Source organism: Ovis canadensis, chromosome 13, assembly GCF_042477335.2.
Source record: "Ovis canadensis isolate MfBH-ARS-UI-01 breed Bighorn chromosome 13, ARS-UI_OviCan_v2, whole genome shotgun sequence".
NCBI lineage: Eukaryota > Metazoa > Chordata > Mammalia > Artiodactyla > Bovidae > Ovis > Ovis canadensis.
Window position 1 is genome coordinate 72,752,190 of NC_091257.1, and position 16,432 is coordinate 72,768,621.

At 44.9% G+C, this 16,432-nt stretch overlaps 1 protein-coding gene across 8 annotated transcripts in view; it reads right to left on the reverse strand.

Moving 5' to 3' along the window:
- Positions 1–10,150: 10,150 nt before the first annotated feature.
- Positions 10,151–16,432, reverse strand: part of STX16 (syntaxin 16) — a 31,875-nt gene continuing 25,593 nt past the window's right edge. For all 8 annotated transcript variants that reach the window (XM_069546808.1, XM_069546807.1, XM_069546811.1 and 5 more), the window contains 2 exons: positions 15,794–15,874; positions 10,151–13,074 (listed from right to left, as the gene is read on the reverse strand). In XM_069546808.1, coding sequence (XP_069402909.1) covers positions 12,970–13,074; positions 15,794–15,874 — 186 coding nt within the window. In that variant the 3' untranslated portion in view covers positions 10,151–12,969. The remainder of the gene's footprint in view (positions 13,075–15,793; positions 15,875–16,432) is intronic.

Genomic DNA, 16,432 nt, shown 5'->3' on the forward strand with positions numbered 1-16,432 from the left:
AATTCCTTCGAAACCCTCAGCTTTCCTGACACAAAAGTCGGTGCTAATTGGATCCTATTTTCCTCAAAAGATTTTACAGCAGCTGAATGTTTTCACACATTTGTAAAGGGTACGAAGAGCATGTATGAAGACCCATCACTCTTCTGTTTGCAAATACACTGCAGACAGGCAGTCGGCGCTCTGCAGGGGAGTTGATTTCCTAGAAGGTGAGGGACATAAGCCCTGCCCAAATGGGTGAATCAGGACTTAACAGGCTAACAAGACAGACCCAGTGTCCACAGGGCTCTGAAACCAGAGCTCAGAGACTAGGGAACAGGAAGGGTGTGGGGGGTGGGGAGGGAACATGAGGAGTCTGATTCAATCCACAGACTTTTGCAAACTGAGGGAGGATCCAAGCCACATTTTAAAAAGCTGGATCTGGCAGTTTTTGTGTACAGGGAGTTGGAGGGGGAGAGAAACTGTTGGTAGAGAGAGCACCTTTCCCTTTAGAATTCTTCTATATCTAAGAATACACTGAATAACCCCCATGGCCCCAAGAAAGGGTGAACAAGATGATTCAATTCAACCAACATTTATTGAACACTTATGTACACAATGCAAGAGAAAATGGGAGATGCTTGTTAGAGGCAGATATTCCTGATTCTGGTTTTAAGCCACCCCTGAATTGAAGAAATCCAAACTAAACAGACACTGAGGAATGACTCCATTTCACATGCCTGCCAATTTCCTCAAGATGTAGCCTGTGACAGATGTAACTATATTCCAGGAAAGTACTTTCCCCCCTTTTCACTGTGGACTTTGCAGACTTCAGCATAAATAAGGCCGGCCCCACTTTGTTTAGATAAGTTTTTATGAAGGTATTAATCCATGGCTTAGTATATACTTCACTGTCAATGAAAAATTCACCTAAATTTAATTTTCTTAAAAAAATGAAAATTTAAAACAACTTACCAGGCTCTTTAATGTAACCCAAGAAGTAACTCATGTTTCTGACGACTTGAAACTGATTCCAAACTCAACTGCGTCTTCAGACTTAATTTAGGAATTGAGGAAAAGACTAAAAACTTCTGGAAGAAATCAGAATAAAGTTCCCAGGACATATTAGGAAGATTTTGGTACAGGTCACATTCTAAAACTTTTGTTGTTGTTGTTGTTCTCATTAGTTATGTATTTTTTATACATTTGTGGTTGTTCAGTTGCTAAGTCATGTCTGATTTTCTGCAACCCCTGACTACAGGAATCCCAGGCTTCACTGTCCTTCACTATCTCTCTGAGTTTGCTCAAACTCATGTCCATTGAGTCAGTGATGCCATCCAACCATCTCATCCTCTGTCACCCACGTCTTTTCTTAACCTCAATCTTTCCTAGCATCACAGTCTTTTCCAATGTAGGACATATATGTCAATCCCAATCTCCCAATCCATCCCAACCCTCCTCTCCACCTTGATGTCCATACCTTTGTTCTCTATGTCTGTGTCTCTATTTCTCCTTTGCAAATAAGTTCCTCTAGACCATAGAACATATTTCTTTAGTCATATCATATTAGATGGCTATGTATGACATGTGCATTTTTGCATTAATTTCATGCCAGAGTATCTATATAAAATCAAAATATATAAGTATCAGTTCTGAAGAGCTTCGGACCAGATCAGGCATTGGGGATTGTGTGTGTGTGTGTGTGTGTGTGTGTGTGTCTTGAAGGCAGATGTGGGGCATTCTGGAACCACTGTGGCTCCCATGGCTGCACATACAGTGTGCCTTGAGATGTATGCTAAGCTCTGGTCTTTGGACTTGACCTTGTGGCCACTGAAAGCCAGTGAACGTGCCTCAGTCAGGATCAACCTGAAGTCAAAGGAGGGCTTGTTCCTGGTTGAGAATGACCTGCTACTTCCTATGTCCAGAAGACATGGAGGAAGGCTTAGCTCCAACTACTCTCCATGGGGCAGGTGGCCTGGAAGTGACCCATCCAAGAAAGGCGGTGGGAGACCTGTTCATGACCTCCCCAAAGGCTGCCTGTATACAGTGTGTGCCCTTCATCACACCTGGAGCTCCGGGAGCCTCCCTGTAACATTTAGTAAATACCACATCTGACTTGCCAGCTGGAAGATTTGCAATCCTCAAAGGATTAAAAATTAACTAATTGCCATAAACATCACATTTCCCTAAACACTTTTTTTTGAAAAATGCATGAACTTATGGGAAAGTTGAGAAACCAGTACAATAAACTTGTATACCCTTTACCTAGGTTCATATATATATGTGTGTGTGTATGTGTATTTGTGTACATATAGGTATTTTTCTTTGCATCATTTAAAGTTAGCTGCATACGCTTAACTCTAAATGCTTGTGTGTATCTCTTAGAAACAGGGGACTCTAGCCCTCATGATGACAAGAGACATGGAAATTTAACATTGAGGCCATTCTAAATGTTATCTAATATACAGTCCACATTGAAATTTCTTTAATTGTCCCCAAAATGTCCTTCATGGCCTTTTCTTTTTAAATCCAGGATCCAAATAAGGATCAGGCGTTCTGCTGGGTTGTCAAGTCTCTTTGGTCTCCTTTAATCCAGAACAATCCCTGCCTTTGTCTTTTCTGACATTGACTCGACTCCCAGAAGGTTCCACCGCCTGGATTCGCCTGATTGCTTCCTTATGATTAGATTCGGGTTAAACGTTTTTGGCAACTATGCCCACTGCGTTTCCCACGGCACCCCATCAGGAGCCACATAACCTAGGCGTCTCGCCTTACTGGCCAAGGCTGTTTACTTGGCTTAAGTGGGGTCAGCCAGATCTCTTCACGGTAAAGGTAAACGTGCCTCTTTATAACTGATAGAGTGGAAATCAGCTTCCTCTTTATAATGCATGGAGTGACACTCTGAGACTATTAGAATGTTCTGTTTCCTGACAACCTCTCCCCCACGGCTTTCAAATCCAATAATGATCTCTGCCTGAATCAAGGATTGGTTGCAATGTGGTTATTTTCCAGCTATCTCATCCCTTCTACACTTACTGTCTGGTATTCTTGAGTAAAGAACACCATCATTTGTGGGGACCAGGGCAAAAATAAAAAAGCAGAGCCTCTTTCTCAAAAATGAGTTTCAAGATGGTGACAGAGCATTGAATCCAAAACGGGGTCTATGTGACTACAGGGCCTGCAAACCCAGGACGCTGGCCTTGCCCCCGCCATGAAAAGTGGAAGTGTTAGTTGCTCAGTCCTGTCCCACTCTTTTGCGAGCCCATGGACTGTATCCCACCAGGCTCCTCCATCTATGGGATTTCCCAGGCAAGAATACTGGTGTGGGTTGCCATTCCCTTCTCCAGGGGATCTTCCTGAACTAGGAATAGGGATTGAAGCTGGGTCTCTGGCACAGCAGGCAGATTTTCTACTGTCTGAGCCACCAAGGAAGCCCAATGGACGCAGTTAAGTGTGTTATCTCTCAGTGTCTCTGCTCAAGCATCTCCATTTAGGCAAGTGATCGCCTATCAGGCAGGCTCCTATGTCTTTTTCACATTTTCCTAACGGGTGTTGTGTACTTTTGCCCTTTCGGGAACAATAAGAGTCTCCAGACTCATATTATCCCTTCCGTGCCCCACGTTTAGAGTCAGTCATTTCTCCAAACAGCCCTGTTACCTTTTGGTTGGGATAACTGCTGTTAAGAAAGTAAGAGCTTCTATTTAGAAACCCAGAACTGCATACCAGAGGTGCTCACAGTTCCCTGGGTGTCACTGTTTCTGCCCCTAGAGGAGGGCAGTAGGATTTGCTTTATAGGGATTATCAGTTGTTCACTTCTACAATTCTCACCAAATAGCCTCCACTCTGCCGATAAAGCCACCACATCAAGCTCAAGATTTTTTCCTTCTTTCCTCGCTCCTCTCTCCCTTCCTTGTCCTTAGAATGCATCCCATGGATATATCCAAATTTCCTTCATGTGTGTGTGGTCTATCTGATGTACATCAAGATTCCTGTTTCTGTCTATTCAACATAAGGGTTTGCTGGGTCAACTGAAATAATGCACAACATGAGCGCCGTGAGCTAGGTTCTACCTGGGGACCTACTGAGGACTCCAGCCCAGGACACAGCCTCTCAGCTCTGAGAAGTGCTCCCTACAGGTGAGGGCAGGGAGGTCAGTATACATGGCATTTCAGAGAAGGGGTAGGTGCAATCAAGCACTCTTATTAGTGGTAGGTTACTGTTAGTCACGAGGCACAGATATCTCAGTTCAAGATTTTAGTGCTTTTTTAAGTATATAAGAATCTATGCTCGTAAAATTTTCTCCTGACAGTATCTGAGGGCCAGTTCTGCTTGCTTTCTCAGTACACAGAGGGCCTCATTCCTGATTTCCACCCTGAGTTCCTCTCAGGCTGTACAGTAGCTAGAATTGGATGGTGGGCAACATTCTTGCTTTACAGCTGTTTTGTGTATGTGTAGTCTTTTACAATTTCAGTTTTTCAATATGTGAAACATTTGTACGGTTCCAGAGATGAAGCTGGGAAAAGAAATGCTCAAAGAAGTCCATCCCTTTTCACATTCTCCCACGGAAACCATTTTTATTACTTTTTAGTTTATAAACTGTTTTTGAAAAATAAAAACAACAAGATTATGTATATTCATGGATCTTACGCAAAAGACAGCACATTGCACAAAATCTTTTGCACTTTGCTTTAAAAGCACATTTTGTAATCTCATCTAAACCGTGTTTTTTACCTTTCAGGATCAGTTAGATGACAGAATGTGTTAATAAAAATGTTACTAGTGGAATCATTTATTAACAACCGAAAGCATTCCTTCTAACATCAGTTTTTAGGGCTTCTAGATAAAATGAGGGGCTGAATGAGTTCTCTGAGGTCCCCTGCTGTGCTAGGCAGCCAAAATTATTCTCCCAGGAAGGGCAGAGTGTCAGATAGTAATAACCCTCACGTCTTGGGAACTAAATTTCTATTTACTTCTCAACACCAGCAAAATTATTTTCATGGTTGCAAAAGTTTTCAAGGGCATACTGAAAACCTGGAGCCTGGGGACAAGGGGGCTGAAGAAAGTAAGAGAGAAATCATTAACAGACCAAACGTGGTTCTACATTCCTTGAAGCAAACCTAGCGTATAAAATGAAGACGTATAGGAAAGTAAAATGAGGGGTCTGTGTTTATTTTTGATCAAGAAATCGTTTCTTCAGAAAAAGACCCACAGACAGAGAGTGAACTTATGGTTGTGGGGGTGGGCAGGGGAGCTAGGGATAGTTAGGCAGTTTGGGATAGACATGTACACACTGCTGTGTTTAAAATGGATAACCAACAAGGACCTGTTGTATAGCACAGGCAACTCTCTGCTCAGTGTTATGCAGCAGCCTGGATGGGAGGGGAGTTTGGGGGAGAATGAGTACACGTATATGTATGGCTGAGTCCCTTCACTGTCCACTTGAGACTATCACAAAACTGTTAACTGGCTATATACCCCAATACAAAATTAAAAGTTATAAAAACCAGACCAAAACAAAAGAAATAGTTTAAGAAAATCTTCATTTATTGGATCCTTTGAGATAGTAGGCTTCGCAAGTACCTTGAAAATGACTCAATCTTCAAAAACCTGAGTCACATTTTTCCCAGAAATGCTCTTGTAGAAAGCAGCACATCTATCTTAGTAACTAAATGTGGATCTCTTAAAAAGTGAAAAAGAACCCTGAATCTGTTGCTCATGATTTTGGGAGCTGAGCAGGGTGGGGGAAGGGAAAACTAACCAGATATTGTTGGTTTTTTGGTTTTTTTTTTTAAAGGCCCATGAGAAAGAAATTCAGTACTTTTTTTCTCACTGAATCTGGAAGGCTGCCTATTTTGGGCCAATTCCTAGTTGTGGATGGGACGTACAAAGATGGAGCAACCTTGCCTGTATCACCATGCAGGTTAAAATGCTAGGTTTAAAATAAGCTCACTTATTCCTTCTCAGTGATTTATAAAACTTGAGTGACACTAGAACCCAAACAGAGTAAAAAGCATTCCAATCAGGTCTGTGGTTCTCTTAACATCTTCATAAATTCAGTAACACTTAAATATCACCTACGAGGACCATAAAAGACATTCTCAAGTCTTTTTCTTAACACATTAGGGAATGCATAGTAAATATGTACTATAAAGTGCTATTTTTAAAACATGATTGATTTGTTATGTTATAAATTCAGCAGCACATGAAACCAAGGACCATATATACCAAGAGCTGCACCCCCCTTTTTTTTCAATGAGTGGCTACTTCTCATCTTTCAGTACTCTTGGAGGCATAAACTAAGGAGAGGGGAGGTGGGTGGGGAGCAGTGTCTGGTGTGGGGGACTTGGCAGTTGGAGGGGAAGGAGTGACAAGGGCTGGGTGGCAATCAGCTAGTTCTGGAACTCAGCAAGTTAGGTACCATGATCTGCCCTGTGTCTGCACCCCCAGTGAAGATTTTTTCCTGGCATTATTGTGCAGAAACAGACAACATGGGCCTCCACAAGGCACTGTGTAAGTGCTGAAGTCCTGTGTAAATTTAATTATTAGCATGAACTAAAGGTACTGTCATCGTTTAACTCAGCCGACCTTTTAAATGGATAACCAACCTTGAGGCTTAATTGGATTTAAAAAAATCAATTTCTAGCCACTGCCTAGCGTGGAAATGAAGCGCTACATTCTCAGGCAATTGTAAAATCAGTTCTGCTAAGGACTATTTTTTATTATTTACAACATGAACACAACACGATCCATCTCGGCAAGCATTTTGTGTAGACGCACACCTTTTATATAAACAAGCACAGACGGACACGTATGCACACTGAGGCAGGTCACCAAAGCAGCGCTGCTGTCTGCTCAGTGGCAGCCTGAGTCATTGGCAGCAATCTCTTCGCATCAATTACACAAAAAACTGAACTCCGGGTAATGACATACCACTGTTTGCAAATCTCTTAGCCTTAGTCTGCTCTAATCTCTGTAACAAGAGAAAAAAAAAATCCTTGAAGCTTTTACCAAATCACATCTTGACCATTAAGTCTTTCTGGAAGAAGGTCATTTAATTTTATGGAAAGAAATGAACAATTAAAAGGGCATAAGCAAAAACAGTGCTGGTCTGGAAATGACAAAGTTGAAGATGCGAGTTCCCGCCGTGGGTTTCGCTGGTCATGTGACCTTGGCGAGCCCTCTGTTGGCTGTCAGTTTCCCCATCTGGAAAAGGGGGAAGTTTCTGGGTGTGAAGGGGAATTGCTCTATCTCCCTGATCGCTGATGAAAAGGGAGGTCTATTATGGCGTCCTGAGTCAGAGCACCAAGTTAAAACACACACAAATACATTTGATTCCCTCAGCACTTTCTCTGAGAAAAAGAGATGAAATGATGCTAACCAGAGCCCTTCTGCCTCCACCTCCATTACAACATCTACAAAACGAGAGAAACAGTGATTGCTGATGGCGGAATTTGGACAGTTAGCTAAAAGCAGTTGTAGAATAACAGTTAACAAACAGAAACCGCTAAGCCCAGGAGTCTGTGTTAACTAAGCCCTATTTAAATGTGCATTGTGTTGAAGGCCATCTCACTTAAGGGATCCATTTTAGGCAGATTATGGAGGTAAGACAGGGACCCGTGCAGTTATCCTTAACACTCAGGACAGGCCAGAAAGCTCATTTGGACAATTGGACAAACGATTATTTTCTTTCGTCTCAACTGACCAGATAATCGTACACAAGTCCTTGCCATCTGATGCTGTGGAATGTCCCTTTGTGTTGTAAGAAGGCTGGGAGACTGCCGGCAGTGGCGTGGAGTCAGGGAGGGGTCTGCATACAGCTGATGCCCACTGTTCAACTCCAGGTCCTGAGTCAGAGGCATTTTCAGAGCTTATCTTCTTTGGAAATGATCTATCATTCCCCATCATTCCACTTAGCCAAACTCTACCGTTTCAAGGGACCCAAAAGATCTAGAGAAACTGTTTTTAAGTAGACATACCCTAAAATGTCACCCAAGAGTTCCCCCACCTAGAGCTCTCTAAATCTCTTGTTCCCAACCAGCAGGATGGGAGGAATTGTGAAAGCTTCCTGAGACTTGAGAGGAAATCAGCCATCACCCACCCCCAAACTTTTCTTTTTGCTGAGGAATCTGGCTACTAAGATCACATCCGTGAACTTACAGGATTGGGGTGGGGGTGGGGTGGTCAGTGTAGGACTCAGGAAAGTTTGACATCGACACGTGGAGGTTCCACATGTCCACTCAGCACCCTCATTACTTTTATTACTCATCATTTTGAAGGGGGGTGTTTTCCCTCAATTTGAAAACAAAACTAAACAAAAACATCAGGCAGCAAGGTGAGAGGTGGCGTTTGGATGGTCAAGGGAATTTGGAGAGGAAATTAGGTATTTTAGGCTCACACACACAGGAATCTACAACTTGGGCCCACATGTCCACAGGGCTGAGTTTCAAAGTGTGACTGACATTAAACATACCAAGTCCTCTAAGTCTGAGAAGAGGACACTTAGGAAAACTAATTAATGGATAAGAGTACCAAAGGACTGTCCCATCCTCCCTACACCCAACTAATGAATGTTTCCTCTGTGGAGACAGGGAGCCGGTTTCTCCAGATGGTGCCCACATTTTGACTAGAATAGGGGATCCTGGTGATCAAAATTAAGCATGTAGAGTAACATGCTGATAAAATGAGAAACAAATGATGCCAGCCCAGGTGAGTCATTCTGTTGGTGCTACACGACTTAAGACAGACAAACCAAGAGGAGTTCTAGGCTCCAACTCTGGGTTAGGATCAGAGTCCTGAGAGGATGTTCAGGGCATCAACAGGGTCAACTGAACGCAGCCTGTCCTACCACCAATGTGGGTCCTTGCAGCACAGTCACGCCTGAGGGCCAGCACTCAGGGAGCTCACTGCCCAGCAGGCAATGTTTCCAGTCACTGTACCTGCAGATGCCTGGAGGGCCACCTCAAGAGAAAGCCACCCCAACCTCAGTGGGAAGATGACCCACAAGGTCATCTCTTGAGAACATGAGCCCAACAGGGCACACATGCGTAGCTAATCCTCCCGCAGCCCATCAGGATGGAGGGTTTCTTTAATGTCTTGTGTTCATTGTTCAGATGTGTCCAACTCTTTGCAACCCCATGGACTGTAGGCCGCCAGACTCCACTGTCCAAGGGATTTTCCAGGCAAGAATACTGGAGTGGGTTGTTATTCCCTTCTCCAGGGGATCTTCCTGACCTACGGACTGAACCCGGGTCTCCTGCACTGCAGGCGGATTCTTTACTGTTTGAGCCGCCAGGTAAGCCCTTGGAGAGCAGAATTGACAGTGGACAGAGCCAACGGCTGACAAGCAAGCTGGGGGCTGCAGTTCTAGTCCAGAAACAAGGTGAGCGCACAGAAGAGGTGGTTGTTTCTTTCACATTGTTCAATGGGCTCTGACGATACTGCATTGCCCTGAGCACGGGGCAACCTCCAAGGACTGAAAGCCTAGCTGGCCCACAGGACCGCCTGCAATCAGCTCACACATCTGTATGTACAGCCCCTGGGGTGTACCCAAAGACAGATGCCTGGTGCACCCCATCCCCCGATGGCACCTCCCACCAGGCACACATGGGTGAGAGTTAGCACTGAGTTAACACAGAACCATCCTGGCCTTTGAGAAGAAATATAGTCCTGGCTTTAAGTAATACTGGCAAACACTACCCCTGAAATTTTCAGATTAGCAGGGCAGGAGGACTTCAAAGAAGTTCAAGTCTCTGGGAGCCCGTGTATAAGAATTACTTCTAAACAAGGCACACGTAACTAGTTTTCCTTGAAGATCTCCAGTGCTTCTTGGTGTGTACATAAAGCACATATTTTTCTAAGAAATGTAATTATATGCTGTTTTTGTACTAAAGTCAAAGTGTTAGTCACTCAGTCATGTCTGACGCTTTGTGACCCCATGGCTGCAAGCCCACCAGGCTCCTCTGTCCATGGGACAGTGGGTAGCATATTGATGGGTCCCCTTGAAAGCATTCATCAGACAGACAGACTCCCCAACACTGAGGCAAAGGCCTCAGCACACAACAAACAATCATCGGTCCCCAACAGTCACGTAACAGGCCAGGCTCCCCTGAAACACAGACGCACTTGAGGAAAACAGGCAGCCCATCATTAAAATTACTACTAGGATAACAGAGTGTTCTTGAATCTGCATGATTGGTTTATTGCACAAAAAGTTTCCAGTAACAGTAAATTAGTTTTCTAAAAAGGACAAAAAAAAAAAATCATTTTGGATAGAAGCGCTTCACTAATTGCTTTATTTAAGCACACACACACAAAAGTCTTATCTGACCAATTAGGTTGGAAGGTTTTTATTACCTTTAAGAAGCCATTAGCTAGGATAAAACACTGAAAGCACTTGTGTCAAAACAAATAAATAATGCTCTCTCAATTAGCAGAGACTGCAGTAAATTCGTTAGAGATGAACACGGCTTCACGCCCAGGGCCAGCAAGTCAGTACCTCCCCCAACCCCAAATTAATAAAACAGGACACAGTGGTGCTCAGTCCCCATCTGGGAAAGATCAGGAGCTCCAGGGACCTGACTGGCAACATCTACAGGTCCCCTCTCCAGTCCCGGTCAACAGAGCTGCGCAGGCCACGTCCCAGTGGGCAGCGCTCCAGGATGAGCCTGGAGGAGCCCTCCCTGTGGCGAGGGCAGAGCCAGGAGGAGCCACCTTTGCCACCAGAGCCATAGGCGAGACAAGGAGAGAGAGGAGGACCCTTGGGTGCCAGGACACTCATCACTAACTTCCCCTTCCAGCCTGCAGTGCTGCTGATCTGTCTCCAAGAGGCGGCTCAACAAAACAGGAGAGTTTGGTGGAGCCTGGCAAGTTGGAACATGTGCTCCAGCTGCTGCTGGCCTGGGGACACGGTGATGGCAGCGGATGGCTGGGCTTCAGCTGGTGCTGCCGGGGATCCAATCAGAGGGGGCAGCTGTCTGGATCCCACACAGGATCAAGCCATCCCTAGTCAGATTCATTATCTTACCCAAAGGAATTGGGTAAAAAATCCAACTAATCACCCTGTTCACTAAAAATAAATACAAATAAATAGTGATCCTTTCTTAAAGGATTATGTTCCTTCACGAGTCAGTGACCCTAAGCGCTGGAAAAGCTCCCACAATAACCCTTAACACCATCCCAGGCTGTCTAGGAGGGGAGTCCTTCATCTGGACAGCCCCCATCCTGGGAGCAGCTTGACTCCCTGAGCTCAAAACCACTGAGGCTAAAGAGCCTACAGCTGCTCTCAAGAACCAAGGAAGCCCCCCATTTCAGGGGTAATTGAGGAGAGGCTGGACCTCATTCCTGGCCTTCCTCCCTAGTAAGTAGCTGTCAGGGAATGCCATGCTACTTCCTGATATGCCAGGGATGCCTTTAGATCACCCCATGCCCACCTCAGGAACAAGGAACCAGGGACTGCCCGGCTTCATGAACCACTTGGGATGGAAAAGCTGGGCAGTGGTCTGGGTTTTAAGCACATGACCTATTTGGACAACTTGAATCTTGGGGTTTGAGTTTAAATTTCTGGAAATAACTTCAAAATCAACTCGAGAGAGAGAGGTTATGTGACTGGTCCAAATAAAACGTAGCACACTTAATGAGGTCATGCTCTTTTAAAACATTTTACAAGAGGTAAAAACAATGGAAAGCCATCAAAAATGACACAAAGACCGTTAAAACTATACTGGTGTCTCAAAACCCGTTAAAACATGAACAACTTCAGGTTTCAAAGTTATCATCACTTTCCACATTACTCCACAGGTCTAGGAATATGTTTGAGCACCATATTGATAATAGGTAAATGAACAACAAAGTCCTGCTTTGGAGACCGGATTCATACTCACACAAGAGGGGTTTTCTGAGCCAAGATTTTCACAAACGGCAGGAATATGCCTACCTTCTGGGCATGTTCAATGGCAGTGGAAGGGCCAATAAATCAAACCACTGGGGGAATATTTTACTTTGAAATGGAGTCATGTTTGGTTAATAATTTGAGACCCACTAATCCTAAATGGGGTGACCCATTTAGAATGGCCTCCATGTAAATTCACAGTCCATTAAATGGTGTCTGGCTTGAACAGGTCTTTATGTAGTTATTATATAAGTAATGGATTGAGCAAGGATGGTTGGGGACGGGCACGGGGACACACTGGCCAGCTCTGGTGACTTTTCCGACACTGCCGAGTGCCCTTTTAATGTGAGGTTCCTTCAAATCATCAACTATTGCATTTGGCTGGTTCTGCTTAGTAACCCCTTTCGGTTTACAGGAGAAAATGCAGTGCACAAATCTGAGATGAGGAATACTCCATTTACAATTAATTTAAACTTATGAAGCTGTTTTAACTGGCCCATCTAAATGTGTTAATTAACATCAATGATGGTTTCTTATTTTTCACACTTTGTTACTCTGATCATTAACAGTGATGGAAAAGTTAAATTAAGTTAATGGGGAACGGATTATAAATTCTTAAAGAACTTCTCAGTTTGTTTTCAACTGGAAAATACATAGACAAAGATGAAGAGGCATTTTTGCCTCTACTCATAAGATTCTGGTACCAAATTTCTTAAAAACCAGATGGTTTAAAAAAATTTTTTCCAAAAATTCTTTTAACATGCTGCTCAAACATGATCGCTTAAAAAAAAAGAGCATATACAGGTATGATACATCAAACAGCGTGATGAGGCCTGTAAACGTTCAACTGATATTTTCTTTCTGGAAAAAAAAAAAAATCAACAAAGTGAGAACTCATCTCTATTCCGCAGCAGTATCCAAGGTCCTTCACGTCTTGACAATGAAGGAAAACAGATGCCCCTTCCCTTCACGTGAGCATGACCAGGCCGAGGAGTCCATGGGACCGCCGCCACCCCGGCGAGGCTGGGGCCGCACCTCTGCCAGAGCCCACGGGCGCCGGGCTGCGTGCCTGGGTCCACGCGCCGCACACACTGGCCCGACGCTGCTCAGCGAGACTTCACGCCGACGAGGACAACAGTGAGGACGATGATGATGACGAGCAATATCAGGATCACCAGCATCTTCCGGTTCTTCTTCTGATACTGCTCTGCCTACAGGGAGAGGAGGGAGAAGAGGTCGTCATTTTCTCCAAAATCAAGTCTGGCTCATTTCTGGTCCTAGCTTCTGGCTGTACCCGCATACCTGACACCTCTGCCACCGGCTCCATCATCACAATTGCTGCCATTAACTCCCAGAGTGCAGTTGACTCCCATGATCTCCGAGTCCCCTACCTACAGGCTTCATGAAGCACCTCCTGGGGACCCACCATCACCTGAGGGCCGCGGGAGAAGTCCAAGGCTCTGCCTTCAGCTCCACACAGCCTACCTCTCCTTGCATCCCCTCTACTGACCCCAAGGACCCACTTTCTATGGAAGACTCTCACTTCCAGACACGGTTCTCTGGAGGAATGCACAGCTCCTTCACTGAGAAATCAAACTTCTGGCTCCAGTGACCCCAGCCAGAAGGGAGAGAAGTGAGGGCCCCAGAAAAGCTCTTCTACCTCCTCTGAGTCTGCAAACAAGAAGAAATTCATCCATGGAAGTATTGAGTTGGCCAAAAAAGTTCATTCAGGTTTTTCCATAAGATGCTACAGGAAAACCCAAACAGACTTTTCCACCAACCCAACAAAAACAGGAAAGCTGCCCCATGGGGTCAGGTGCAGAAAGAACCTACCCGAGCTGAGTCATCCTGTGTGGCTAGTGACACACGCCTATCATGTAGGAACGTGACCCAGAGAAAGGAGAGGGGAGGAGAGAGTAGCGAAGGTGTCCCTGACCACATGCTGCTGCTGCTGCTAAGTCGCTTCAGTCGTGTCTGACTCTGTGTGATCCCATAGACGGCAGCCCACCAGGCTCCCCCGTCCCTGGGATTCTCCAGGCAAGAACACTGGAGTGGGTTGCCATTTCCTTCTCCAATGCATGAAAGTGAAAAGTGAGAGTGAAGTCGCTTAGTCATGTCCGACTCTTAGCGACCCCATGGACTGCAGCCTGCCAGGCTCCTCCGTCCATGGGATTTTCCAGGCAAGAGCACTGGAGTAGGGTGCCACTGCCTACTCCGCCTGAACACATTGAGAGAGCACACTCCCCACACTTCTGTGGACAGCACTGCCTCATGGCAAAGGTGCAAGTGAAAGCGAGGAGACAGCTTGAGGGCAGCGCCTGCCCAGAAGGCCCAGCCTCCCACGCCCACCTCCCCCTCCCTGCCAACCTTCTGACCCCCAGTTCTGTGTCCTAAGTGAGCCCGCCCACCCACCAGGAGCCACTCATCCACAGGAGGAAACCTCAGGGCACGTTCACCTGTCTGGAGAGCCTGGCTCGGAAGAAGTGACTCCAAGGCCCCGCCAGCCTCAGATGAGCTGACCGCCAAGGGAATGGCCAGCCAAGCCCAAGAGAGGACAGAACGTGCTCTCTCTTGTAGTCAGTAACCACCACTGAAGCCGACACCAGGTGATATACTTTAAAACCTTTCAAAATGATTTATAAAGTTGAACCTTAAACAAATTTTTCAGTTCCCACTAGATATGTACACCCCCGCAGAGAAAGCTTTTCCCCTTTATCTCTGTTGTATTACAAAACATGTTTTGCTAGTTTTTATTTAAGAAACTTCAAAACCGATGCATAATTCAACAGCATATGAAGGCCCAGATATTACAGAGTGAGAAACTAAAGTTAGCTTTCACGTTTCTAATACATAAAATGTAGCAACCAAATAAACCAAATGCTTAAAAAAATGAAAAAGCCTCCTGTGTCCACAAGGCAGACCTCTTTCTCAGTGTTTGCTGGCGTCCCACCCACTCCCGCCCTGCACATGGTAACAAGCACATAAAAGAGGAAGGTGAGGGTTTCTGGTCAGACCTGTGCAAGGCCTCACCTTCCGTAAACCTGACACCACTGTCAGGTACGGTCACCTCTACCACAGGAAGCAACTGGTCTCAGAGAGATGATCGAGAAGTACATTAGCAAATCAAGAAAATGACCATTACACATGGCTAGGAGTACCGCTATCCATGAGGAGATGGACAGAATTTATTTCATCTGTGAAGTATTTCATTCCTTCTAAAGAAAACATGCACCCAATTATATATGAGAGTCACTCAGCAGTGTACATATGTGTTTCTCATGGTTGATTACAAGGTTTTTAAAGATGTTTTCCATCTATTTTTAACAAATATCATGAAAAACATTCTGGAGACAGCCATCGGATTATTAGCAAAGAATGAGAAAGCTAATACTCTCACTTCAACAGACTACTCTCTCCTCAAGGTGGTACACAGATATACTGTGGTAATTAAAAGAGAAAATTAGATTTTTATCTTCTCCAGAATGAATCCCCACCAGTAATTCATCAGAAAAGTATCACAACAAGGGAGGCCTGAGTCAGCAGCTACCAGCAGACAGAATGCGCAACACGGATTTTAACAAATACCCACTCAATCGATTCCCTAAAACAAGAGGGCCTAGCCAAGGAATAAAATATTTTCTAAAAGGAAGAAAACCCCGACTCTTTCAGTTTACTGTCACAGAAGGGGGTTCTCAGCAACTTCAACTTTGCATGTGGGGTGCACTGGGATTCACTCAGTGCAGGCAAACAGCCACAGCCCACATGGTGGGCTCTGAATAATACGACAGGCTGCATTTGCACAGCCCCATCTCGAGCTGATGACAGACGAAAGTGCCAGGGACAGTTAAGACAGAAGACAAGCCTCGTACGAATTCTTGATATGGGAAAACAATTCTTCAAATTCTCACCCACTGAAAGATATGTCATTACCTTGTGGAGCTGTTTCAAGCCGTCTTCAGTTTTGATACAGGACTGCTCAACATTATAGTCGATTCTATCAAGGACGGTACCCTGGGTGATAAATGACAGTCACAGACAATCAACAAGTGCAACTGGGAAAATGGAGCTTCAGAAATGAGAGATGCAGATTGCAGGCATCGTCATCCACAGGATTATCTGTTCTACTTGACTGTGAGGTAAAGGGACACCCTGTCAGCTCTGGAGTCCATAACAAGCAGAGAGAGGTGCTCAGTGGCAGAGTGCTGCCGTTAGCTGCAGGAAAGCCCAGCTCATGAGAAGAAAATACTGACAAATTGAGGTTTCTTTTTTGGATTTAGCCACTACAGGACACTCCATATTCAGGCTTACTGGGGCTTTAAGAAATATATGGTTCAGTGGAAACAGGCTCTGAGTGGTGAAGGGCTTGCTTCTGTGCCCATCTGTGGCTTAAACTCACAGGTTCAAGGAACCAGAGAAGGCCAGTTAAGCTGGACCTGATTAGAATGAGGTCTGGAAACTTACTATCATGTCTGAGCATCTCCACACGCCTCCATGCGTCAAAGCAAACACAGCTGCCTCCAACACACCATGTAAAATCACACGTTCACCTCCAGGAGAGTTTTGCTTGTA